Source organism: Melanerpes formicivorus, unplaced genomic scaffold, assembly GCF_026170545.1.
Source record: "Melanerpes formicivorus ecotype bairdi unplaced genomic scaffold, bMelFor1.0.p_v2 SCAF_76, whole genome shotgun sequence".
Taxonomy (NCBI): Eukaryota; Metazoa; Chordata; class Aves; order Piciformes; family Picidae; genus Melanerpes; species Melanerpes formicivorus.
In genome coordinates this window covers 2457993-2484589 of record NW_027142428.1, presented here as the reverse complement: position 1 = coordinate 2484589, position 26597 = coordinate 2457993, and the positions used below count along the sequence as shown (strand labels likewise).

General features: G+C 45.2%; 1 protein-coding gene across 1 annotated transcript; it reads right to left on the bottom strand.

The window, feature by feature from the left end:
- Positions 1-1005: 1005 nt before the first annotated feature.
- On the bottom strand, positions 1006-26478 carry SEPTIN2 (septin 2). Its single transcript, XM_068164021.1, has 13 exons — positions 26412-26478; positions 23754-23786; positions 22456-22576; positions 19697-19783; positions 17737-17860; positions 13852-13986; positions 12997-13114; positions 11076-11177; positions 9954-10099; positions 9219-9302; positions 7345-7402; positions 6382-6490; positions 1006-5301 (listed from the first exon to the last, which is right to left on the bottom strand). Exons 2-12 carry the CDS (start codon positions 23760-23762, stop codon positions 6386-6388), a joined length of 1089 nt encoding a protein of 362 aa, XP_068020122.1. The 5' UTR covers positions 23763-23786; positions 26412-26478; the 3' UTR covers positions 1006-5301; positions 6382-6385.
- Positions 26479-26597: the final 119 nt, after the last annotated feature.

Here is a 26597-nt window from a genome sequence, read left to right as displayed (position 1 = left end):
AGACGCTGTAGAAACTCCCCACTGCACCTGAAACTTTGACACACCCTTAGGTGGCTAGCAGCCAGACCCAGACAATCCCATCGTGTCTAGGCAGCACTGGCCACAAAACTGGCCATCAAACCACTCCTTCAACAAACATTTTCTTCCTCATACTTCCTCCATTCCCAGTTTCCAGACTTGACCCAGAATTACACCACATCTGACTTTGCTGCACATGCTGTCCCCTGGTTACTGGGACAAAAGTCACAGTGTCAAATCTTCATAAAAAGGACACACATTTCTGACCCTCTGTTCTACTGAGGCCTCATCTGGAGTACTGTGTTCAGCTATGGGGCCCTTAACACAAGGAGGACATGGACCTGATGTAACAGGTCCAGAGGTGGGCCACAAAGATGATCAGAGGGCTGGAGCACTTTCCCTATGGGGACAGTCTGGGAGAGTTGGGGCTGTTCAGCCTGGAGAAGAGAAGGCTCCAGGGTGACCTTAGAGAGAGACCTCAGAAGGGAAACCTTCCAGTACCTGAAGGGGGCTACAGGTGAGCTGGGGAGGGACTTTTTACAAGGGCTTACAGTAACAGAATGAGGGGCAATGGCTTTGAGCTGGTAGAGGGGAGGATTATACTGGAGATTTAGGAAGAAATTCTTGACAGTGAGGGTGGTGAGACACTGGAACAGGTTGCCCAGGGAGGCTGTGGATGCCCCCTCCCTGCAGGTGTTCAAGGCCAGGTTGGAGGAGGCCTTGAGCAAGCTAGTTTAGTGGAAGCTGTCCCTGCCCATGGTAGGGGGATTGGTCTATATGGTCCCTTCCAATCCAAACCATTCTATGAATCTATGAATATACTTGGAGCATGCAACACTTAATGACCATATTTTATGCAGGTTCAGTCAGTGTGTCCTCTTTCAACCATATCTGCATTTCTCCTTGATACAAATGAACATTGCCAGGGTTGATTATAAGAAAGAATCATAACACACACTCACCCCAGGAGAGAAGTGTATTTTAGCATTTTCTTTTATTATAATTTTGACTAATGGCAGTACATAAACCAGAACAAACAGACTTTTGTACCAAGAGCAGGGAATTTTTGCTACCCACTGTAAAGCTCTGAAAATTCAGAAATATTTTGACTCCTAAAACAAAAACTGTTTCAACACTCTAACAGAAAAAGAAACTGTAGCCAAGTTCAGCAAGCTACCAAACAACATCTACCTTTTGTCTCCAAGCCTTTTTTCTACCCAAGTCTTTCTTCTACCAGTAGTTGAGTCTGTCTGAAATGCAATCTGAGAAAGGTAGCCTCACTCTCCATGTCTTAACATGAAACCAACATAAGACCATCACAAGACTGGATGAGGCCTTGGACAATCAAGTCTAGTTGAGAGAAGTCCCTGCCCATGGCAGGGAAGTTGGAATAGATATCTCCGAGGTCCCTTCCAACCTGTGCCATTCTGTGACTCTACAAGGAAAAGTGAAGGAGAAATAGACCTTCAGAGACATCAGGAGCACTACAAATGATTGCCCTGAAGACTTGGGAAGAAGCAGCAATTCTGTCTTAAGTATTTCAGTTAAAATGGCCAAGTGCCCCAACCTTCTTTTTTTCCTTTTAAAACCCAACCCAAAACAACAACAACAACACCCCATACAAAAATATTTCCCCTGCTACAATTTGGAGATTAAAAAATTATTTGCCCAAGAATTGATTTATCCTGATCAAACATTTTAAGATGCATGATCTGATTTCAAAAAAATAAGATACTGCTTAAAAGAATTCCACAGGTAGTGACCAAACAGCACTAAATGCATGGCCAATGTGCTTTTGTTCCCATGTTAGGAAACACGGGCAACTATTAAACCTAGACACAAGTACAAGCAGTTCTTCTATGCATACATCTTAAGATTTCACAGTTTTTCTTCAAGTATGGGTTCATAGCACTGCTGTAGCTTATCATACCCTACCAAAGATCAAAAGTTGCTCTCCTTGGCAAAGCAAAGAAGAGCTGAAGCCTGCTGTGTTCAAAACATTTAACAGAGAGATACCAGACACAGAGCATAGAAGTGGACAAATGCTGCACCGTCAGGAAAAAAAAACCAACAGTACAAGGGATTTGTGATAACTGAAGAACAGCAAAGGACTCTCCAAAGCACTGTGGGAAAGTGTTTTGGAGCAAGTTATACCAATTCACAAAGCTACATCCAAAGATTTAGAAGTAACTAAGGTCTGGTGGAGTGTTTTTTGACAATACTACCACAGGGTTTGTTGGAAAAGACAGTAAGTTATAAGTATCTGCTTTTCCATCTAAGGATTAGGTGTAACTATTGGACTTAACACTTCTGTGCATCTCAACATAACAAAAGAGTTCTCATTGACTCACTTTCAGGGAATGCTAAATGAGTTGTGCAAAACTTTGACAATTATTGCATTTGAGAAGAAAATGGAGCTCCCTAGCAAAGGCTACAAGGCAGGATTTGACAGAAAAGGTCTTGGGGGTGTTGGTGGATGAGAAGCTGGACATGAGGCAGCAGTGTGTGCTTTTAAACCAGGAGGCAAATGGCATCCTGGGCTGCATTAAAAGGAGCATGGTCAGCAGATGGAGAGAGGTGATTCTGCCCCTCTGCTCTCCTCTGGTGAGACCTCACCTGGAGTACTGTGTACAGCTCTGGAGCCCTCAACACAGGAAGGACATGGACCTGATGGAGAGGGTCCAGAGAAGGGTCATGGAGATGATCAGCAGGCTGGAGCACCTCTCCTATGAGGACAGGCTGAAGGAGTTGGGGTTGTTCAGCCTGGAGAAGAGAAGGCTCTGGGAAGATCTAATAGCAGCCTTCCAGTACCTGAAGAGGGCTATAAGGAGGCTGCAGAGGGACTGTTTCCAAAGGGCTGTAGGGATAGGATGAGGGGCAATGCATTGAAATTAGAGAAGATATTTAGATTGAATGATAGGGACAAGTTCTTTACCATGAGGGTGGTGGAACACTGCAACAGGTTGCCCACAGAGGTAGTTGAGATGGGGATCCCTGGAGATACTCGAGGTCAGGCTTGACAAGGCTCTGAGCAACCTGATCTAGTAGACGATGTCTCTGCTGACTGCAGAGGGGTTAGACTAGACAACCTTTGGAGGTCCCTTCCAACCCAAACCATCGTAGGATTCACGTTTTTAGAAAGATTCAAATATAAACCAACTCAAACAGTAGTTTCAGGCAGGTAAAAATGTCAGCTGCTTAGCAGGTTTATATTTCATCTGGCCACTTAAGTACCACTGGAATGTCACATTAGCTGAAGAAATCCTGTAAGTTTTCTGAAGAAACATTAAAAAAGCAATACAAAAGCCACAGCTGCACCTGAGCTCAGAGAGGAGAAAGAAGTTGCCACTCTTATTTAGTAGCTGCTGAGATGGTATCACTTTGCAACAGATCAGATTAGGAGATCTGATTGCTGCCTTTAATCAGAAGTGGTAGATAAAGCAACCATGGTGTACTGCTACTTACCCTGTCAGCTCCCACTTCTGCAGCTGTTATCATACACAGTGAAATACTGGAGCAGGCTGCCAGGGATGTGGTGGAGGCCCCATCCCTGGAGACACTCAAGATGTTGCCCTGGGCAGCCTGATCTAGTTGGAGGTGTCCCTGCTGGCTGCAGGGGATTGGACAAGGTGACCTTTGAGGGTGCTTCCAACCTGATGCAATTTGTGAATCTGTATGAATCTGTGATATGTAGCATAAGTCCAGCCAAGCCAAGAAACAGTTTATCAGTGTTAAGGAAAGTGACCTTGGCCTAAAACCAAACCCAAAAGTGTTTCTTAAGAATCTCTTCTGAATTAATACTGCTAAATCCATCTTGGAGCAAGACCTGAAAACAGTTTTGCATTGATTCTGTTGGACACAGATAACAGTATAGATTTTATATTGCAACTGACAGCTTGCAATGCACTAAAATTGGTATGAAAATAATCATTAGGAATCAGGATATAGGAAACACTCATGCACAGAAAACTGCTGTGGGGCATTTATCTCATTTAACAATATCAGAATTGCTGAAGTTTATTTGGCTACAGCAATGCCAGAAAACAGCAGGACTGGTTCTGGTGTGCCCCATCATAAGATGGACATAGAGCTGCTGGAGTGAGCCCACAGGAGGGCCACAAAGATGATCCAAGGGCTGGAGCACCTCTGTTATGAGGATAGGCTGAGGGAGCTGGGCTTGTTCAGCCTGGAGAAGACTCTGGGAGGACCTTAGAGCTGCTTTCCAATACCTGAAAGGATCCTACAGAAAGGCTGGAGAGGGACTTCTCATAAGGGTGCCTAGGGAAATGACAAGGGGGAATGGTTTGAAGCTGAGGGAGAGTAGGTTTAGAATGGATCTTAGCAAGAAGTTCTTCCATACAAGGGTGGTGAGACTCTGGAACAGGCTGCCCAAGGAGGTAGTGGATTCCTCCTTCCTGGGGGTGTTCAAGGCCAGACAGGCTGAGATCTTGGGCAACCAAGTGTAGTTGAGAGGTGTCCCTGCCCATGGCAGGGAGGTTAGAACAGATGATCTCTGAGGTCCCTTCCAACCTAGGCCATTCTATGATTGTATGACTGATTTTTGCTGACCTATGAGAAACTCTAAAAATTACCTGCAACAGAGGGAGAGATTTTAGGCAAACCGTAAAGAATACATGTCCCTCGAGGTTATATCTGAAGGAAATAAAGCCTGTCATACAAAATACAGTGTGTGTCCTCTTATTTCTTTCCTGAAGACACAAGGCATGGTTGAAGTTTTACAGGATACTTGCAGAGGCAAAGGAAATCATCCACACTAGTCAGAGAAAGGGAAAAGGGCTGCTGGTCTCACGGACGCACCCACCCTGTAAACACTGCAAAAAACCCCATGAAAGGAACCTTGCAGGGATTCTTACTCAGGTGACTACTGCATGCCATTGGACAAGGTACCACTGAGAGTTATTTATTGCTAAATGTAATACAAAGTTAAATCAAGGAGCTAATAAAGCCACACTTACAAAGAAATTAAAAACCAAATCTAATGGCGTATCGAGCCAGAAAAGTTTCAATTCCTACTCTGTGCCATAATACAATGAAAAATTAAAAATGACCTCAGTATAAGGACTACTAAACAAAACCAAAGTCAGATATGTGTAATATATAAAATACCAAGAGATTACATGTTATGAAATACTTATCACAAGTGTGACTGCAATGCGTTTCCATCTTAAACTCTTAAAAAGCCTCCAAGTCACATGTGGAGCAAAAGGCATCCTTTCGGGTGTAACACCACCATAATTCAACTCCAGGAGGGTCTTCTGTCAGCTGGAGTACAAAATAATCCAAAAACAAGACAGAAAAGAAAAAAAAAGGGCAATTTAAAATCAGCTAAATTCTTACAGTTAGAAACCTGAAAGCACTGCTGACATTTTAAAAGTCACAATGAAACAGAGACTATGTCATGAGTTTGAGAGCCACCTCTATGCAATTTCAGACTCATTTCAAGACTCATGCCAGCATATATTCTATAGACTTTTATATATCTGTATTTAGATATACACCTGTATTCACATATATGTATGTAGATAGATAGATAGATCGATCGATCGATCTCAAATGCAGCAAGAGGAGTGTGGCCAGGAGGTCAGGAGAGGTGATTCTTGCCTGCCCCTCTACTCTGCCCTTGTGAGACCCCACCTCAAATACTGTGTCCGGTTCTGATGTCCCCATCGTAAGAAGGACACAGAGCTGTTGGAGCAAGTCCAGAGGAGGGTCACAAAATGATCCAAGGGCTGGAGCACCTCTGCTATGAAGATAGGCTGAGAAAGCTGTGGTTGTTCAGCCTAGAGAGAATAAGGCTCCAGGGGGGGACCTCAGAGCTGCCTTCCAATACCTGAAGGAAGGCTGGAGAGGGACTTTTCATAAGGGTTTCTAGAGACAGGTACAAGGGGGAACAGTTTTAAGCTGAGGAAGAATAGGTTTAGACTGGATCTGAGGAAGAAGTTCTTCAGTATGAAGGTGGTGAGGCTCTGGAATTGGTTGCCTGGAGTGGCTATGGATGCCTCTTCCTGGAGGTGTTGAAGGCCAGGTTGGGTAAGGCCTTGGGCAACCAAGCCTAGTTGAGAGGTGTCCCTGCCCATGGCAGGGAGGTTGGAGTAAATGATCTCCGAGGTCCCTTCCAACCTAGGCCATTCTATGATTCCATGCTATGTTTACACACACAACCACACCAATGTTTAGCTGGGCTCCAAGCCATCTCACTTCACAAACAGCAATTAAACCTTAAAAATTAGAATTAAGCTTGAAATCTCTGCACACCCAGCTTGTAAACATTTTTGCAAAGCTTACTGCCAACCACAAGAAGTTAAAAGAAAAACCCTTTAAATGGCCATTTAAACACCTTACCAGATTAGACAGGGTGTCCATGAACTGCACTGTTGTCTCCTTCTCCACTTTGCATCTGCATCTGCATCTGTGCCTGCATTCTTGCAATCATCTCCTGCATGCGACGAAGCTGGAAAAGTAGGGCAGAAGAATCCTGTAGCCTCATCTCACATCAGAACATGATTCTTTGCTGCCACCACAGTATTCATTCTTTATGTTAAAGAGGAAACACATCTCTGCATTAACCTCATCTCCCCTCCCTGGAGATGTTCAGGGCCAGGGAAGATGGGGCCTTGAGCAAGCTGGTCTAGTGGGAGGTGCCCCTGCCCATGGCAGTGGGGTTGGAGCTAGATCTTTAAGGTCCCTTCCAACCATTCTATGATTCTATGATTCCCCCTCGTACAGGGCCTGATTCAGATCTCCACTTCAGTCTTTCTGCCCAGTTTTTGCTATTCACTGTACTTTTTCTAGTCTTGGCTACATGCTTTTTGGCTTAAGGGGACAATGAGAACGCAGGTCTCTGCATTATGGATTTATCACAGTGGCAGAATGGAAAGTTCTGTTTCACTCTTTATTCCTGGCATTTCCTACCATTGTTTCCTACTTCCCTGCAGAGCTGAACAGACTTCTTCCCAATCTGCAATTGCTAACTTCAGAACCTTTCCTCATGGGAGGGTGGCTGTCCCTCCCCACCCAACATGCATTATCTCCATCACTGATGAGCACACTGAAATCAGGCATCTCACTAGATTCCACTTCTTCCAGTAAATCAGGGTCCTGAGGCTCCTCTACACCTCTTCATGTTCTGTTTTGTCAATGCACCTGGAATAACTTCATGATAGCAAATTCTGCTTTTGCCTTTACAAATTATCAAGATCACATGCATCATTTGTTTTGAAGTAATGATACACAAATAAAAATCTCCCCATAAACAATGAACACAAGACTAAAAAACTTCCACAGTACAGAGTTCTGTCATCTTACTTCAGCTTCTTTTTCAAGTAGAATCTGGTCTTTATTCACTTCTTCTTCCTCTATTTTCCTAAAATCAGATGAATGTTGTCAGCAACATGCATACATTCTGGATTTTGAACGTTGACAATGCTTTGTTGACAAAAAGCAAAGCTCTTAGAAGGTGTCAGACTTTCATCATACAGACAAAATCCGTTGTAACAATTTCTTCATGTTCTAAAATGAATTTCAAGACATAATTTTTTCCCTTACTCCTTCACAAAGTTCTGTCCAGAACAAGTATAAGCTTCAAAAGTTGTCCTAGCCATTACTTTAAAACATGACAGATCTTTGCATCTTAGGTATGAATAAAAACCTATTTCTGAAGGAGCAAAAGTTTACCTGAACATAACATTACTGTAACTGATTGCAACAATGTGAGTACTACACAGATGCAGCAACTTTAGAAACACTGCAAACCCACACTCAAATCTACTCCATCAATACAACTAAATTAAAACACTAAGCTCAAGGTAATCCCTAGTATCAGGTAATAGAACAAGAGGAAATGGCCTGAAATTGCACCAGGGGAGGTTAAGCTTGGGCATGACAGGTTGGACTTGATGATCTCTGAGGTCTTTTCCAACCTTATTGATTCTATGAGGAACAATTTCTTTGCTGTGAGAATTGGAACAGCCTGCCCAGGGAGGTAGCGGATTTACCACCGTTCCTGGAGGTGTTCAAGAAATATGTGGGCATGGCACTTGGGGCCATGGTTTAATGACTATGGTGGTGTTAGGTTGAAGGTTGGACTTGATCTTAAAGGTCTTTTCCAACCAATATAGTACTATGATTCTACAAAAAACATGGTTTAGATTCACAAAGAAAGATATCCCAAGCTAACAGCAACTTACTGTCGTAAGTCCTTGGCAGAGGCAGATTTAAATCCTCTGAAAACTGGTAAACACTTGTTTACTCCAGATGACTTTAGGTGCCATTAATTCTAAGACTTTTTTACATAACTGCTGGAGAACAGGCACTAGAATTTAGTAAAAGTGGGGGTTAGTTTCTGCAGGTTGAAGTGCAGAGGCCAGGGGAGAATGGCATGGTGTCTTTCCTGAGGGGGAAGCTGGATTTGCAGGCTACAAGCAGAGAGAAACTCCTTCTCCTGAACACTGACTTGGCATGTGAGAAAACCTCTGTCAACAGCATGATGGAACAAACTTTGCAAAATGTATCAAACCCACTGAAATGTGTAATTATGAAACCCTCTAGTGGTTGGAACAAGAGCAGCAACTGAAAAATCTAAACCAGGAAACACCCAGTTTTCAACAGGAACTCACAAACTCAACTTTACAAACCCTGTTATTTTAGTTTAAAATGCAGTGTTCTGCCTGTCTCTCTTACCAGGAAAGCTGTGCCATAACCACCATGGCTCAAAATCAGGTTGAAAGACATTATTCCTGTGACTGCTACACAAAGAACATTATTCATATAGATCATGTTTAAAGCAGCACTGCAGAGTTTCTCTTTCTAAAGGTGCAGTCCATTAGTTAATTCTGAACAAAAAAAATCCCTTTTCTTTAACATATCAGCACTGACCTAACTCTTAGATTTTCAAAGACAACATTTACCACAGACATCTGCCCTACTTACCTCCAACATTCCAACCCAATTGTGTTCAAGCCTTAAAAGAAAGCAGACACCTAACTATACCTTTTTAACTCCACAACTCCCTCTTCATATTTAGGTAATGCTTTTTCTTTACTGGTTGACTGAACTTGGTGCAGACTGGAGCTACCAAATCCCAGCAATGAAATGGTAGGAGGGACAGACACTGAGAGAGAGAGAAATGAAACAATAAATTCAGAAGAGGAAGAAACAGGATATAACCACAAGATGCCAACCTGCCACCTCGTTTGAGCCTCTCGGAGCGGAAGTTCTCGTAGTGAAGATCCTGGGTCACCTCCTGAAGATCTTGCATGTGTGTGCTGAAGGAAGGAAAAGAATTAAAAGGTACCTGTGTCAGTCACATCAGCTTGCTCAACCAGCTCTCACATTCAGCACTGTCTTGGGTCAGTGTGTGTTCAGCAGGTACATCCATTTACATGCTAATTTAGAAGCTACTTTATGTTAAATTAATGCAATTAAAGTCACATAGAGAGAACACCTTAGACCCTGATATAAACTGTCCTCCTAGGTAAGACCTGTCCTCCTAGTGATGAAGCACTGCTGGGTAGGGGGAATAGCAAAGCCTTACAAAAAAACCACCAGTGGACTGTGGATGTCTACTCTTTTGCAGATATTTATCTACAAATAGACACATTTAAATAAGCATGAAGTGTGTAGCAACCAGTTCCTGGGGATCTGCAGAGCAACCCAACACAGTGTCTGACAAAAGAATTACACAGAAGATTATTTTCCCTGAATAAATGATGTTGGAATAAACCTATGGAGCCTATGTGGTCCAACCCTTGCCTAGACCTAGGCCAGCTAGGTCAAGTCTGCTTGTGGCCTTCTCCACACAAATGGTGAATGCCTCCAAGGATTCCACAACCACTCCAAGTGCTAGTACAGTGTTTGAGTGGCTACCTAGTGATTGGTTTTTAGAATTACCATTTAATTGGAACTGTCTAACTTACATGAGCATGGTCCTCAGCTTCAGAAAGTCATTATGTTCTGGATTCTCCACTTCAACAACACCCCAGGGGTAGAGTCGACCTCTGACTTTTTTACCTTTGGCTTCAATGAGTTGATTGGATCCCACTACACAGAATGGAATGCTGGCCTGAAAGCCAAAAATGCAAAAATTACTAATAAGGAATCAGAACAAATAGCTCCAGGAATGATTTTTTGTTCTGCTCAGCACTGCATATTACAGTACTAGGTTTGTAATGCTTTTAATTTGAAGGCATTAAAGAAAAAAGGAATTATTAGCATCATCCTCCAGTCAGGAAGCCTAGGCACAGAGACACAGGGACTCGCTCAAGGTCTCATGGCAGGTCACAGGATGCATCTTGTGATAAAGCCAGCTGGGCAGTCAGGAAAAATACAGTGTATTACAGATTCCCAGACTGCATCAGGTTGGAAGGGACCATCAAAGGTCAGCCTGTCCAACTGCCATGCACTTAGCAGGGACACCTCCAACTAGATCAGGCTGCCCAGGGCCACATCGAGTCTGATTTTTAATGTCTCCAGGGGTGGGGCCTCAAACACCTCCCTGGGCAACCTGTTCCAATATTTCACCTCTCATTGTAAAGAACTTCCTCCTGTGTCCAACCTATATCTATACCCTGCTCCAGTTTCAATCCATTTCCCCTTATCCCATCACTACAAGCCCTTCTACATTGAAGCCCTTCAGATTCTGAAATGCAGTGAGTCTTCTCTTCTCCAGGCTCAATAGCCCCAATTCACTCAGCCTGCTTTGTAGGAGAGGTGCTCTGGCCCTCTGATCATCCTCATGGCCTCCTCTGGACCTGCTCCATCAGGTCCATGCCACTCTTGCGCTGAGACTTCCAGAGCAGGATGCAGTACTTCAGGTGAGGCCACACCAGAGCAGAGGGCTGAATCACCTTCTCTTGACCTGCTGGCCACACTTCTTTTGATGCAGCCCAGGATGCCATTGCCCTTCTGGGCTGTAAGCGCCCATTGCTGGCTCATGTCCAGCTTCTTATCCACCAGTGCCCCCAGGTCCTTTTCTGCCCTGCTGCTCTCAATTTCATCATCCCCCAGCCCACATACCCAACTCATGAAGTCAGTCCTACCTTCAGGAGTCTGGTTTGCTCTTTAAAATCTTCGTCCTCATCTGATTCTGCATCGGGCAGGTGATAAATCTTGATGCCATGCTCTTCTATTTCATCCAGAATCTGAGAATTATAACATAAGCAGTTGAGGCAATACCCATGTAGAGTCACTACTTCTAAATCTTAAGGTAAAATTACTTCACCAGTCTTACTGAACCAACTTACTCTGTGAATAATTGTTTTTAAACATCATATTTTTAATGACACTCAACAGCTACTTGGCACAAACTTTCAGAGAGCGACGTTCAAACAACGCTGTCCTTCGTGGATTATACATAAGAAATTGAGGTTCTTTCAAGCCTTTGCAGTCTTTATTTTAAACTATAAAGCATTGACTCAGAAGTCATAACTGCTTTGAGCAGCCTAAAACTCCTTGCTTTTGTCTCTGAATGACTAATTTGGGCTATGGGTGATAAGTGTTTAAAAACCTATCCGAGCTACAGACGACGACAGATATTTTTCTCTGTCTTCATGACTGCCAAGTATGGCATCTGCAGCTGGGATCCATTTGTCATAAACCCAAATCTGCTATTTAAAATAGCACAAAATGTGTATCAGACTGGAGTGTGTATCTCTATTTATTGCAAATTGAGTAAGATAACTGTAAGAATAATCAGAAGAATTGAGAAAATAACAGATAAAGTATTAAATCAGGTAAAGTATTAAATATAATAGCTAAGACTGGACTAAGTGTGCCTGCTGGCAACTGAATCCCAACACTTCTTTCTAAATTTCATAGCTGTTATTAACTTGTGATGGTTTGTTGCATTGTTTCCCCCTTCTTCAGCAAACAGTATCAAGTCCTGCAAGACTAAAGACAAGGCTGTGAGAGCTGGGGCTGTTTAGCCTGGAGAAGGCTCAAGGGAGACCTTAGAGCAGCCTTCCAGTACCTGAAGGGGACTGCAGGAAAGCTGGGGAGTGACTGTTTAGAAGGGCTTGTAGTGACAGGTCAAGGGGCAATGTCTTTGAGCTGCAACAGGGGAGATTTATAGTTTCATAGTTTCATTCAGGATTGGAAGGGACCACAAGGATTATCTAGTTCCAACCCCCCTGCCATGGGCAGGGACACCCTACACTAGATCAGGCTGGCCAGAGCCTCAGCCAGCCTGCTCTTAAACAACCCCAGGGACGGGGCCTCGACCACCTCCATGGACAACCCATTCCAGGGCTTCACCACTCTCATGGTGAAGAACCTCCTCCTCACATCTAGCCTGAATCTCCCCACCTCCAGCTTCATTCCATTCCCCCTAGTCCTATCACTACCTGAGATCCTGAGAAGTCCTTCCCCAGCCTTCCTGTAGGCCCCCTTCAGATACTGGAAGGCCACAATTAGGTCACCTCGGAGCCTTCATTTAGATGGGAGATTAAGAAGAAATTGTTTCCAGTGAAGGTGGGGATCCACTGGACCAGGTTGCCCAGGGAGGTTGTGGATGCCCCTTCCCTGGAAGTATTCAAAGCCAGGTTAGATGAGGCTTTGAGCAATCTGGTGTCCCTGCCCATGGTAGGTGGGGTGGAACTAGATGATGTTTAAGGTCATTTCCAATCTAAACCTAAAGTGGTCAGGCTTGGAACAGGCTGCCCAGGGAGCTGGTGGAGTCACTGTCCCTGGAAATGTTCAGGAAATGTGTGGACGTTGTACTTTGGGATGTGGTTTAATGGCTATGGTTGGGCTGTCGGCTGGACCCAATCTCAGAGGTCTTTTCCAAATGGTGCAATTCTGTGATTCTATAAAGAATTTACAAAGCATCAAACTACACTTGAAATGATGCTACAGCACGCATAAGACTGTTTTTCTCAGCTAGAACAGAGTGAAGTTGAATGCGAATACCTCTCTCTTCAGCAACCACGCTGCTTTTACTGGCAGGCTTAGAAAAATACTCACCCTTTTCTTCAGCCTTTCTCGCTCTTTCAGACAAAGTGTATCAGCTTTTGCAATCACTGGTACAATGTTTACTTTGTTGTGTATGGCCTTCATAAACTCAACATCCAGAGGCTTAAGGCTAAAATGGAAACACAGACAATTTTACATCTATGTTGCCCAAAGATTTAAGGCTAAGATTAATATAAGAAAAAAAAATTTATTTTTAATTGAAATTACCAGGTCATTTTCACACCAGTATAGAGATCTCTCTCCTTACAGAGAGGATAATAGAATGGTTTGGGTTGAAGGGACCTTAAAGATCACCTAGTTTCAACCTCTCTGCCATGGGCAGAGACACCTTCCACTAGACCAACTTGCTCAAGGCTTCATCCAACCTTGCCTTGAGCACCTCCAGGGAGGGGGCATCCACAGCCCCGCTAGGCAACTTTTTGCAGTGTCTCACCACCCTCACTCTAAAGAATTTATTCCTAATCTCCTCTCTTCCTGTTCAAAGCCATTGCCCCTTGTCCACTCACAGCAAGCCCTTGTAAAAAGTCCCTCTCCAGCTCTCCTGTAGCCCCCTTCAGGTACAGGGAGGCTGTTCTAAGGTCTCCCCAGAGCCTTCTCTTCTCCAGGCTGAACAGCCCCAACTCTCCTAGCCTGTCCCCAAAGGGGAGATGCTCTGATCATCTGGGTGGGCTCCTCTGGACCTGCTCCAAGAACTGTCCTCTTTGTACTGAGCAACACACCCAATTCCAGCTCTTCTAGTACCTCCTTAAGTAACGGCACTCTGATTCTGAAAATCGAAGTCAAAAGGCACAAACCAAGCCCCAAAGTAAAATAATTTAAAGAAGCAAACAGTGGAGAAACACCTACCCATGCCCAAAGGGTGAAATGAAATAGAAGCAGCAATGCACTCGGTTATCTATGATGTGCCTTCTGTTCAGGCCACTCTCATCGTGCAGGTAGCGCTCAAACTGCTCATCGATGTAAGAGATTATGGTCTTGAAACTGAAAAACACAGATGGGGGGCAAGAAGTCATGCTCCTTCCCAAGCACTCCAGGACTTCAGTGATGCTTCAAAGGTGATAAATAAAGAACTTAAATAATAAATAAAACGATAAATAATTGTAAAAGAATAAATAACAACCATAAATAAAATAATAAAGAATTTAAATAGATGAATAATAAAACAAAGACCTTCTGCTGCTGAACCAGCCTCCTGATGGACAAGAATTCATTTAGTGGGGCTGTAACAGCAGAAGAGCATAAACCTTAACATTTTACTTGAGTTCCAGATGAACAAACTCCTGCACATGGCTGGGGGCTCTCCCAGGCAACCAGCACCAGAACAAGAGGACACAGTCTCGAGCTGCACCAGGGGAGGTTTAGGCTGGATGTTAGGAAGAAATTCTTCATAGAGAGAGTGATTGGCTACTGGAATGGGCTGCCCAGGGAGGCGCAGGGAGTCACTATCATTGGAGGTGTTTAGGAGGAGACTTGATGGGGTGCTTGGTTGCATGGTTTAGTTGACTAGGTGGTATTGGATGCAATGATCTTGAAGGTCTCTTCCAACCTGGTTCATTCTATTCTATTCTAATTCTATATTAAGATAAAATACACACCTATATGAGACACACCTCCACTTCTGCAGCACATTTCTCTTGGGTTAGTATTTATCTGTCATAGAGTCACAGAATGCTACGGGTTGGAAAAGATCTCCAGAGATTATCAAGTGCAACCTCACTGCCAGAGCAGGATCACCTAGGGCAGGTCACACAGGAACACATCCAAATAAGGCTTGAAAATCTCCAGAGGCAACTCCACTACCTCTCTGTGCAGCCTGCTCCAGGGCTCCAGCACCCTCACAGTAAAAAAGTGTTTTTTCATGTTGAGATGGAGCTTCCTGTGATTGAGTTGGCATCCATTGCTCTTTGTCCTAGCACTGGGTAACATTGAAAAGAGACTGGCTCCATCCTCCTGGCAGCCACCCTTGAGAGATTTACAGACACTGATAAAGTCCCCTCTCAGCCTTCTCTTCTCCAGACTTTACTTTTCTCATTCTTTCCTCATCAGACAGATGTTCCAGTCCCCTCATCATCCTTGTAGCCCTTAACTGAACTCCCTTCAGTACTTCCTTGTTCCTCTTGAACTGGGAAGCCCAGAACTCTACACCAGATGTGGCCTAACTAGGGCTGAGTAGAGGGGCAGAATAACCTCCCTCAATGTGTAGGCCACATTCATCTTCATGCACCCAAGTATACCATTGGCCTTCTTGGGCACAAGGGCACATTGCTGTCCCATGGATAACTTATTATCAACCAGCACTCCAAAGTCCTCTGTGGAGCTACTCTCCAGCAGGCAAACCCCTAACCTCTAGTGGTGCATGGTGTTGTTTTCTCCCCAGGTGCAGGACTCTACACTTAACCTTGTTTAACTTCCTTAGGTTTGTCTTTGCCCCCCAGCTGTCCAGATCACACTGGATGGCAGCACAGCCTGACAGGGTGTCAGCAGCTCCTCCCAGTTCATCAGCAAACTGGCTGAGGGCACACTCCATCTCTTCATCAACTTTAATTAGATATGCTCCAGATAATCACAGCTTCTTGTTCAAAACTGATTTAAAAATCACAGAATGGTTTGGATTGGATCACAGAATGCACTGGGTTGGGTGGGACCTCTAAAGGTCACCTAGTCCAAGCCCCCTGCAGTAAGCAGGGACTTACCCAACTAGATCAGGTCACTCAGAACCCCATCAAGCCTGATTTTGAATATCTCCAGGGCCTCCACCACCTCCCTGGGCAACTTACTGCAGTGTTCCACCAGCCTCACATTAAAGAACTCCTTTCAAATGTCCAAGCTAAATCTACCCTGCTCTAGTTTCACATCATTCCACCTCATCCTATCTTTACAAGTCTTTGTAAAAGGTCCCACCCCAGCTTTCTTGTTGGCTCCATTCAGGTACTGGAAGGCTGCTACAAGGTCCCCCTGGAGCCTTCTCTTCTCCAGGATGAATAACTCCAACTCTCTCACCCTGTAGGATGGATCTAGTCCACTCCCCGTGCCATAGGCAGAGATATCTTTCAGTAGGTCAGGTTGCTCAAAACCTCGCCCAACCTGTCCATGAGCACTTGCAGTGATAGGGCATCCACAACTTCTCTGGGAAACCTGTTTGTGTTTCATCATCATCACTCTTCCTTACATGCAACCAAGATCTACCCTGTTTCAGCTTAAAACCATTGCCCCTTGCCCTGTCAGTACAGGCCCTAGTGATAAGTCTCTCTCCACCTTTCCTTACTGAAAGGCCTTAATAAGGTCTCCCTAGAGCCTTCTCCTCTCCAGGCTGAACAACTCCACCTTCCTTAGTCTTTCTTCACTCCTCCTCCAGCCCTCTGATGATCTTTTGGGACCTTCTCTGGACCCACTCTGGTGCTGGGGGCTCCAAAACTAGTTGCAGGTCTCACAGTATAGAAGGGGAGAATCACATCCCTCAACCTGCTGGGAATGCAGATTGCCAGCTCATGGCCAACTTTTTGTCCACCAGTATCCCAGAACTGCTCTCAAACCATTCATCTCCCAGTCAGTATCGATACTGAGGATTTCCCCAACTCAGGTACAGGACCTTGCACTTGGCCTTGTTGAATTTCACGAGCTTTGGACAGGCCCACTCCTCAAGCCTATCAAGATCCCCCTGGATGGCATCCCTTCTCTGTAGTGAACCAACCATACTGCTCAGTTTGGTATCAGCTGCAAACTTGCTGAGGGTGGAATTGATTGCACCATGTCATTGATCAAGATATTAAATAGTACTGGTCCCACTACAGACCCTTGAGGGATACCACTCACTACTGTCTTCCACTTACACTTTGAGCCATTGCCTGTAACTCTTCATCTTGACACCCACCCCTCAGATATTTAAAGACATTCATAAGATCCCCTCTCAGTCTTCTCTTCTCCAGACTAAGCCCCAGGTCTCTCAGTCTTTCTTCACAGAAGAGATGTTCAAATCCCTTCATCATCCTCATATCCTCCACTGAACTCTCTCCAGTAGATCACCGTCCTTCTTAAATTGGGGAGCCCCAAACTGCACAGAGTATTCCAGGTGTGGTCTCACCAGGGCAGAGTAAAGGAGGAGGAGAACCTCCCTAGACCTGCTAGACACACTTTGAATTGTGTATTGTTCTTAATAAAGAATCAGAGAATCATTTAGGCTGGAAGAGACCACTCATGAATGTAGCCCCACTTTATTTATCCCCCCCACCACTGCTACCCCACTTAGAACGACCGTGAAATGGATGCCATTCCTCATCCACAGCTCAAGACATAGTATCATAGTGTCATAGTATCATTCAGGGTTGGAAGGGACCACAAGGATCATCTAGTTCCAATCCCCCTGCCATGGGCAGGGACACCCTACACTAGATCAGGCTGGACAGAGCCTCATCCAGCCTGGTCTTAAACACCTCCAGGGACAGGGCCTCAACCACCTCCCTGGACAACCCATTCCAGGGTTTCACCACTCTCATGGGGAAGAACCTCCTCCTCACATCTAGCCTGAATCTCCCCACCTCCAGCTTCATTCCATTCCCCCTAGTCCTATCACTACCTGAGATCCTGAGAAGTCCCTCCCCAGCCTTCCTGTAGGCCCCCTTCAGATACTGGAAGGCCACAATTAGGTCACCTCGGAGCCTTCTCTTCTGTGTACTGTGTGTAAGACTCTGTGTATGGTGACAGCAACAATGCAATCACAGCCTCTGTACGCACCAGTCTCGACAATTGATAGCATCACCATAGCCTGGGGTGTCCACGACCGTCAGCCGCAGCTTCACACCCCTCTCTTCAATCTCAACCGTCGAGGCTTCGATCTGCACGGTGCGTTCAATCTTCTCTGAAAGACAACAAACTTGACCTTTCAGAATGGAATTTGCAAGACTGATTTGGAGAGAAGCTCAAAAGATTTCATTGGCAGATTGTAGCAGTTTGGGCTGGGTGCCCTCTGCTGTGCTCCTACGAGGTGTACTTCCTGTGTCCCAAAGTCCAGCCCAGTGTGTGGACACAGGAACCCAGGTACTTCGTACCAGAATTCCCTGCGCCACGGTAACATCTCAGCGGGGGTTCTGGCATTTTCTCTTTCTTCCCTCACCGCCACCCTGTAACTTGGGGGAGATGTCTCCCGGCCTTGGGCCTGGCTAGGCCCAGGGCTGGGGGGATGGGCAGGCTCAGATCTGGCCAGCTGAGACTAGCCTAGCAGTGGAGTGGGAGGGGGGGAAGAAGGAGCCCTGGGGCTCTTGGGTGTACCCTCAGGTGGGGATGGGATATCTCTGGTTATGCTTTGGGATTTCTTTTGTCACTGCGCTGCTGGCTCTCTGTAAACATTCACCGCTTCTCATTTAAACTTTCCATCGCTTTTGCAATCCGTTTCTCTGAGTCATTATTTTTGCCCGTGGTGGGGAGGGGGTCAGCCTCAACCCACCACACAGAGGCAACCGTCTATTATACACAGATGACCTTCCAAGCTTTGGTAACAACTAGACACAGCGCTTCAATTTGTCAGATTTTCTTAGATAAGTGTATGAGATTTCATACTTGTCTCCAATGTAATGTAGAAACTGAGGCAAAAAGGACTGAGGAAAAACTGTATGGAAGCAGCACTTTGGAGAACAATACTAAATTACCTGTAATGGATTCTTTTCTGATGGCTGAATCGCCAGCTAACAGGAGCATAGAATCATAGAACGTTAGGGGTTGGAAGGGACCTTGAAAGATCATCAAGTCCAACCCCCCTGCAAGAGCAGGATCACCTAAGGGCAAGCCACACAGAAACATATCCAGATGGGTCTTGAATATCTCCAGAGGCAACTCCACAACCACTCTGGATAGCCTGTACCAGGGCTCCAGCACCTTCACAGCAAATAAGTTTCTCCTCATGTCAAGGTGGAACCTCCTGTGTTCCAGCTTGAACCCGTAATTCCTTATCAGTGGGCACCACCAAAAAGAGCCTGGCACCTTCATTTGACACCCACCCTTCAGATATTTATAGACATTCATGAGATCCCCTCTCAGCCTTCTCCTCTCCATGCTAAACAGCCCCAGGTCTCTCAGTCTTTCTTCATAAAAGAAATATTCAAGTCCCTGCACCATTTTCATAGCCTCCACTGAACTCTCTCCAGTAATTCCCTGTCTCTTGGAGAGCCCCAAACTGGAAACAGTATTCCACGTGTGGTCTCACCAGGGCAGAGTAAAGGAGGGGGACAACCCCACTGGACCTGCCTGCCACACTCTTCTTAATGCATCCCAGGATGCTGTTGGCCCTCTTCACCACATGGGCACATTGCTGTCCCCATGGATAACTTACTGTCCATTAGGACTCCAAGGCCTTTCTTCAAGGATAAACTGGAGCAAGTCATTCATCAAGTACCAAAGATGGGGGGAAATAGCTGTTTTTCTATCTTTTTTCCAACATTCTCTTTGGCTGGATTACTGTATACCTAGGTTAACAAGGCCCACTGTAAAGCTTCCCTACCCTCTAGCAGATCAACACAGATAGGTGTGACCTGCAAACTTCCTGAGGGTGCACTCAATCCCCTCATCCAGATTATAAAGATATTAAAGAGGACAGGACCCAGTACTGAATCAACAGTGGCTATGACTGAAATCCAAAGATAAAAGCACTCAATTCCATACATCATTGAGAACAGAGGGATCAGAACAAAGGTATGCTTACCAGCAGCTCCTGGGATGATCCTTTCCGGGTAGAGATCTGTCAAGAAGAGGCTGTTTATTAACGTAGATTTTCCCAATCCAGATTCACCTGTGAATCAATACCAGTGCAATATATTTACATAAATAATTTCAGTTGTAGCTAGACAATAAGACCTGACTGACTTTAATTTAAAAGTTTACACCTTCTAATTTTGTTTTACAGAACTCTGCATAAAAAGGCTAAGTAACAATGTTTACATCTTGGCTTTATAATACACTTTTTTCAGAGCTTTCACTGATGATTCAGCAAGGAAAGAAGCCCTGCAGAAAAGGACTTTGGGGTACTGGTGGATGAGAGGCAGCAATGGGCACTTGCTGCCCAGAAGGCCAATGGCATCAAAAGAAGAATGGTCAGCAGATGGGAGAGGTGATTCTGCCCCTCTGCTCTGGCGAGGCCTCACGTGGAGTGCTGCGTCCAGCTCTGGAGTCCTCAACACAGAAAGGACATGGACCTGGTGGAGCAGGACTAGAGAGGGGCCATGAAAATTATCAGAGGGCTGGAGCACCTCTCCTACAAGGACAGGCTGAGGGAGGTAGAGTTGTTCAGCCTGGAGAAGAGAAGGCATGGGGGAGACCTAATAGCAGCCTTCTAACACCTGAAAGAGGCCTACAAGAAGGCTGCAGAAGGACTATGTCCAAAGGGCTGTAGGGATAGGATGAGGGGCAATGGTTTGAAATTAGAGAAGATTTAGAGTGGATGTTAGGAACAAGCTCTTTACCATGAGGGTGGTAGAACACTGCAACAGGTTAACAGCAGGAATTCCAGTACCAACCCCAGAGGGATGCCACTTGTCACTGGTCTACATTTGGACACATTCTAAGTAAATTCCATAAAAGATAATACGAAAAACTATGATAAAATTCTAGTAATTAGATTATGATAACAGAGTCTTATAGATATCTGACCAGACAGAAGTGTCAGTTATGACAAAATCCTAGGAAGACAAAAATTAATGATCAACCATGTCCAACAGAAAAGATAGAAATAGGATAAAAGCAATGCTTAGGGTTCTCATTTGGCAAAAGCAACAAAAGGCTTGAGAAAAAACTTTTGGTAACTACTGCAGTCCAAAACAGTTAAGAATTTAAACATCTCTTATCATGAAGGTAGATTTAGACTGGAGATTAGTAAGAAATCCTTTAGAGTGAGGATGGTGAGACACTTGAACAGGTTGCCCATGGAGGTCATGGTCTAGTGGAAGGAGTCCTTGCCCATGGCAGGCAGGGTCGGAGCTAGACAATCTTGAAGGTCCCTTCCAACCCAAACCATTCTGCAAATGTACTGCCTCATCTCTCCTGCTTATTTCCACTGTGCTCTCTCTTGGACAAATCTAACACACAAATAGGATTTACTTCTTGTGACACTGGGTAATAAAGAACCTAATTCTATTAGGGTACTTTGCACAAAAGCCTGTTTTAAAAGTAAGAATTACAGAGTTCAAGCACCCAAATCAGAAGTTACAGTTCCCAAGCAGTATAAGCAGTAAAGATATAGTAAACCAGGAAAGATACAGTCCCAAACACAATTTAGGATCCTACTTAATAACACCAATTTCTCAGAGCATTTAGGGTTTTCTTTGCAGACACACTAGATTTTTCTTTCACAGATATTCCCCATGAAATATTGACTAGAATTAAACATTAATTAGAACTGCTAAGAGCAAATCAAGACCAATTTTTAAAGTAGCAGTTCACATCTGAACCAATAAAACCAATTCTCTTCCTTCTCTTATAAGAGTACTCAGAAGGGATGGAAAGACCAGAGTTCAGATTTTTTTGAACAATATAATCATAAGGAACATTTTAAATAGAGAAGTCTCCTTGATGCTATTCTCTTAATCAAGACAAACACAAGTGCAAAACTAGTTTTAAATTGTATTTTAAATGGAATTCTTGGATCCAGTAAAACAGAAGGAAGGAAGCAATGATTGCTGGAGTGCACAACAGAATTCCTTCACTTTGACCACAAGCCTATTAATAGATTCAAATGTGGCTAGCAGATTGAGAGGTGACTGTGCCCCTCTGCTCTGCTCTGGTGAGACCTCACCTGGAGTGCTGTGTCCAGCTATGGGGTGCCCATGGGTGAGGAGGGACATGTGCCCAGAGGGGGGTCACAAAGATGATCAGAGGGCTGGAGCACCTCTCCTATTGGGACAGGCTGGGAGAGTTGGGGCTGCTCAGCTTGAAGAAGAGAAGGCTCCAGGGAGACCTTAGAGCTACCTTTCAATATCTGAAGGGGGCCTACAGGAAGGCTGGAAAGGGCTTGTGGTGACAGGATGAGAGGTTTGAAACTGGAGCAAGATTGATTTAGATGGGACATTAGGAGGAAGTTCCTCATAGTGAGACTGGTGAAATACTGGAACAGGTTGCCCAGGGATGTGGTTGAGGCCCCATCCCTGGAGATCCACATGATCAGACTTGATGTGGCCCTGAGCAGCCTGATCTGGTTGAAGGCATCCCTGCTGACTGAAGGGGTGTTGGACACGATGACTTTTGAGGGTCCCTTCCAACCCATTGCCATCTGTGAAACTATGGTTTGCAATGTGGAAAACAAGTGCTGAAGGAATTAATAAACTGTAATAGAAAGTTAAATGTTGCAGTAGAGAAGAGCTTCCCAATGGAAGTGAAAGCCTTACAAAAGTGGAAGTAACATTTACTTGAAGCCCGCATTCTCCGTGAGCAAGAGCTAACGTTGAGAACCAGCATAAAATGTTTCCTTACCAACCACCATGAGAGTAAATTCAAACCCCTTTTTCACAGACTTTCGGTGAACCTGATTGGGAAGGTTTGCAAATCCAACATAGCCAGGGGTTTCTGGGTTGGTAAACTGAGCAGGCTGTTGCTAAAAATAGAATAAAATAAGACAACAGTAAGCAACCACTCAAGATGTACTTGTTTCTGTAACAGTAACTAACTAACTTGTAACTGCTTGTTAACAAGTAACTGCTTGCTTCAGTTATTTCAAGTGTTTTGAATCTACATGACATATATAGAGACAAAACTACACAGGTGTCCCAGTGTTTCCCAGTGAAATACAGAAAATCTAAGAGCATCCTTCTTTTATATGGCTCTTACTGAAAAAACACAGTAGCAGAATGGAAATGCCAACAAAAATGCAATAGGGAGTTTGTATGCAACTCCATGACCAAAACTAAACCCTCCCAAAAGCATTATTTAACTGCAGAGGTTTACCCTTGGAGGAAATTTCTTTAATATATGCTTTCCATCACTAAATCTTTCAATCTTATGCCTTCTGAATTGTATTGATTGATGAGAAGCTCACACAGCCCAGAAGGCAACCGTGTCCTGGGATGCATCAAGAGGAGGGTGGCCAGCAGGGCAAGAGAAGTGATTCTGCCCCTTTACTCTTCCTAGGTGAGACCTCACCTCCCATACTGCATCCAGTTCTGTTGTCCACATCATAACAAGGACACAGAGCTGTTGGAGGAAGGTCACAAAATGATCCAACAGCTAGAGCACCTCTGCTATGAGGATAGGCTGAGGGAGCTGAGGGTGTTCAGCCTAAAGATGAGATTCTGGGGCAACCTTAGAGCTGCCTTCCAATACTTAGAGGGCTCTTAAAGGAAGGCTGGAGAGGGACTTTTCATAAGGGTGTCTAGAGGCAGGAACAAGGGGGAATCGCTGAGGTAGAGTAGGTTCAGACTGGACCTTAGGAAGAAGTTCTGCAGTGTGAGGGTGGTGTGACTCAGGCGGTTGGTTGCCCTGGGAGGTTGTGGATGCCTCCTCTGTAGGGGTGTTCAAGGACAGGTTGGATGGGGCCTTGAGCAGCTGAGTGTAGTTGTGAGGCATCCCTGCCCACGGCAGAGAGGTTGGAGCAGATGATCTCTGAAGTCCCTTCCAGCCTAAGCCATTCTATGAATTCTTATTTATTTATCACCCATAACCTTAGCACACACACGACCCTCAAACATGATGGAAGTTACACTTCCTGCCTTTGCAGTAACTATTTAAAAGCAAGATATTCGTTTGCCATTAGAAGACAGAAATCTTATTCTTACCTTGGACATTTTTAAGGAAGGTCAAGAACAAATCTGGAAAAAGAAGAATGTTTTTTTTCAGCTTATTAAAAATCATGCAAGAGGGAAAAATAATAATGTAAGAAGCCCAACAAAGCCCAGAACAGAGCTTAAAAAAGAGCAGATGTCCAGATTAGATATCCAGACTTTGAAACAGTATCAATTGCTTGACAGTGTATAAGCATTTGATTTTTCAGTACTAAGGAGAGGCAGAATTTTCAGAAGCCACTGCTCCCAAACAATTCAAGCAATGTGAGTGTGGGGTGCCAAAAGCACTAGATACACAGCAAACCGTTCTGATGCCCCCAAAAGTTCACATCCTTTCCGGAAATGAACCAAACCAAACACACTGCTTCAAGACATCTTACTGGTTACAGGAAACAGGTTTTTTTTCAAAGCTTAAATAAACAAAGAAAGAAACCAAACCCCACAGCCCAACTCATGTGCAATATCTTTTTCAAGCCTTCTTCCTCTCAAGACATTTCCTTTCACGCTCGAGTGCTCTGTAAAGAGTTGACAGCTTCAAAAGGAAACATTTTCTCCTCCTCTTTCATCTGGACACTTGCAAACTCAGGCATTTTAACTCCTGATGCCAAGTTAAGATGTTCACATGCAGCTGCATCACTTTGAGGAAAAAAACCAACCAACCAACCAACCAACCAAACTACAATCCCTATCTAACAAAGACAATAATCTCTTGTCAAAGACCTGCTGACACAAGAAAACTATCATGATAACCTGCATGACTTCAGGAGATCACTGAATTTACTATGGCAACACAAAGGTGTCAGCATATGCTGTATCTTCAGCAGACAAGAACTCCAGCTCCCCATGCTAGTCCCTACCCTGGCTTGCCCTCTAGCCAAAAAGTTATCTGCTCCCACTCACAAAGCCACAGCCACATCTTAGCTGCCACTCCGATTTGTTCCATAGCTCTCAGCTTGCTCCCAGTTTTATTTCACAGATTTTAAATTATCACTGTCTGATTCTTTCCACCTTCCAAACAGACTTTTTGCCAGTGGGTTCAGCTTCAACATGAAATGACATCAAATGGCTTCAATGTACAGCACCCTCCCATCAAAAAGCCATCCTAAAGTCACAAGTAAACTGCCTTCACCCCCAGTACAGAAAAGCTCATCTCTGAGGCAGGCTTTCTGGTGGGAGGGACAGGCTAAAGGTGCTAAACATTGAAGCAGTTTGGTGTCATTTCACTTGAATTTGGGTTTGCTGACACAAGCTGGAATCCTGATTACACCAAGAGAATAAAAACATACTTCTCAAGTGAAATTTCATGCTAAAAATAAAACCCAGTATCTGCAGACTCCGTATTTCAGTCAATAAGCTGGTCTATGACCTATAAAGTATTCAGCTACTAAAGAGGTTATCTGTGAGACTTTTTATCATCATGCAAGATTGCTCTGATTGGATCTCTTCTTTCCAAGAGTGCTTCCTGCTGAGTGATGTCATTGATCCCTGCTTAAAACCATTCCCCATGAGAGATTTTCAATGCTAAACAAAACCAGGTCTTGCTAGAACACAGAAAAACATTCTTTTAACTCGAAAGGCTTGTCTATCACCCAGCTATTTCTCCGAGGCAGGCTAGGAGTGTAGTAAAGCCTCTTGCAGATACCAAGAAACAAAGGAGAGTATCTATGCAGATGGGGCTGCATTTACATTGTATTTTAATATATGGATCAAGGACAGAAATCTTTCAGGAAAGATCTTGGAGCCAGACTCTTCTCAGTGGTGTCCAGTCGCAGGAAAAGGGAGTGATGGTTACAAATTGGAACACAAAAGGGTCCATGTAAATACAAAAAAATTTAAAATATATATATATTTTTAAAAAAAATCACTTTGAGGGTGGCAGAGCAGTGGAGCAGGCTGCCCAGAGAGGTTGTGGAGTCTCTTCTCTGGAGGCATTCAAAGCCTGCCTGGCTGTGTTCCTGTGTGACTGATTCTGAGCGGTCCTGCTTTGGGAGGAGGGCTGGACGAGACGATCTTCAGAAGTCCCTTCCAACCCCCACCATTCCGTGGCTGTGATCCCTCCCACAGCACTCCCTTCAGGGCAGCTGCTGAGCGTTCCCTCACACGCCGGAGCAGTCTTGGAGCAGTCCTAATTTCCTCTGGAGCTGGTCGATCATGTTCCTCGCCCTGTGGTTTCAACAGTCCGGCTGGAGTTTTCTGTGATAATGTCCTCTGAAGCACTGCATGTGAACTGCATCGGAGTGACTCCCTCATCCGCTCCGCAAACAGGGAACCTCATCTCCGAGGCCCTCCCGCCGGCGGGTCGCAGGCGCCCACAAGGCCCTGCGCTTGGCGGAGGCAAGCAGGCTGCTGTCCATCCTCTCCGGAATCTCCAACAGCTGTCGGCCCCGAACTCCCCATCAGCCCGCTTCCTCCTCAGCAGCATCCCCTTAACACCCCTCCCGCCCGCCCCGCCGCCTTCCTTCAGCCTCGGCCCGCCGAGCGCATCCCGCGAGTCCGCCCAGAGAAGCTTTCCGGATAGTCCCCGGAGACCTCGGGAAGGGGTAGTACTTTAGCGGGCCTCCCGAAGGGCCGCGCAGACAGACCCTAGCACCCCAGACCCGGGACCGCAGGCAGGGGAAGAGAGAGCCCCGTTCCTACCACTCCTCGCCTCACCTGCCCGCGCCGCACGCAACCAGAGCCCAGCTTCGCTCCCGCGCACACCGCCAGGGGAAGGGAGGAGCCTCCCCGCTCCGCTCCGCCCCGCCCCCCCCGGCCGGGCCCGCCCCCAGGGCGGTGTCTGCAGGCGCGGCGCAGGGCCCGGTGCGCATGTGCCTGCCCCATTCCCATAGCAACCCGCCG

Coding starts and splice junctions, on each gene's coding strand:
- SEPTIN2 (XM_068164021.1), bottom strand. Junction 10,100..11,075: donor AGCAAACCAGACTCCTGAAG/GTAGGACTGACT, acceptor TTTGGCTTTCAG/GCCAGCATTCCATTCTGTGT. Junction 9,303..9,953: donor AAGCTGAGGACCATGCTCAT/GTAAGTTAGACA, acceptor TCCTTCCTTCAG/CACACACATGCAAGATCTTC.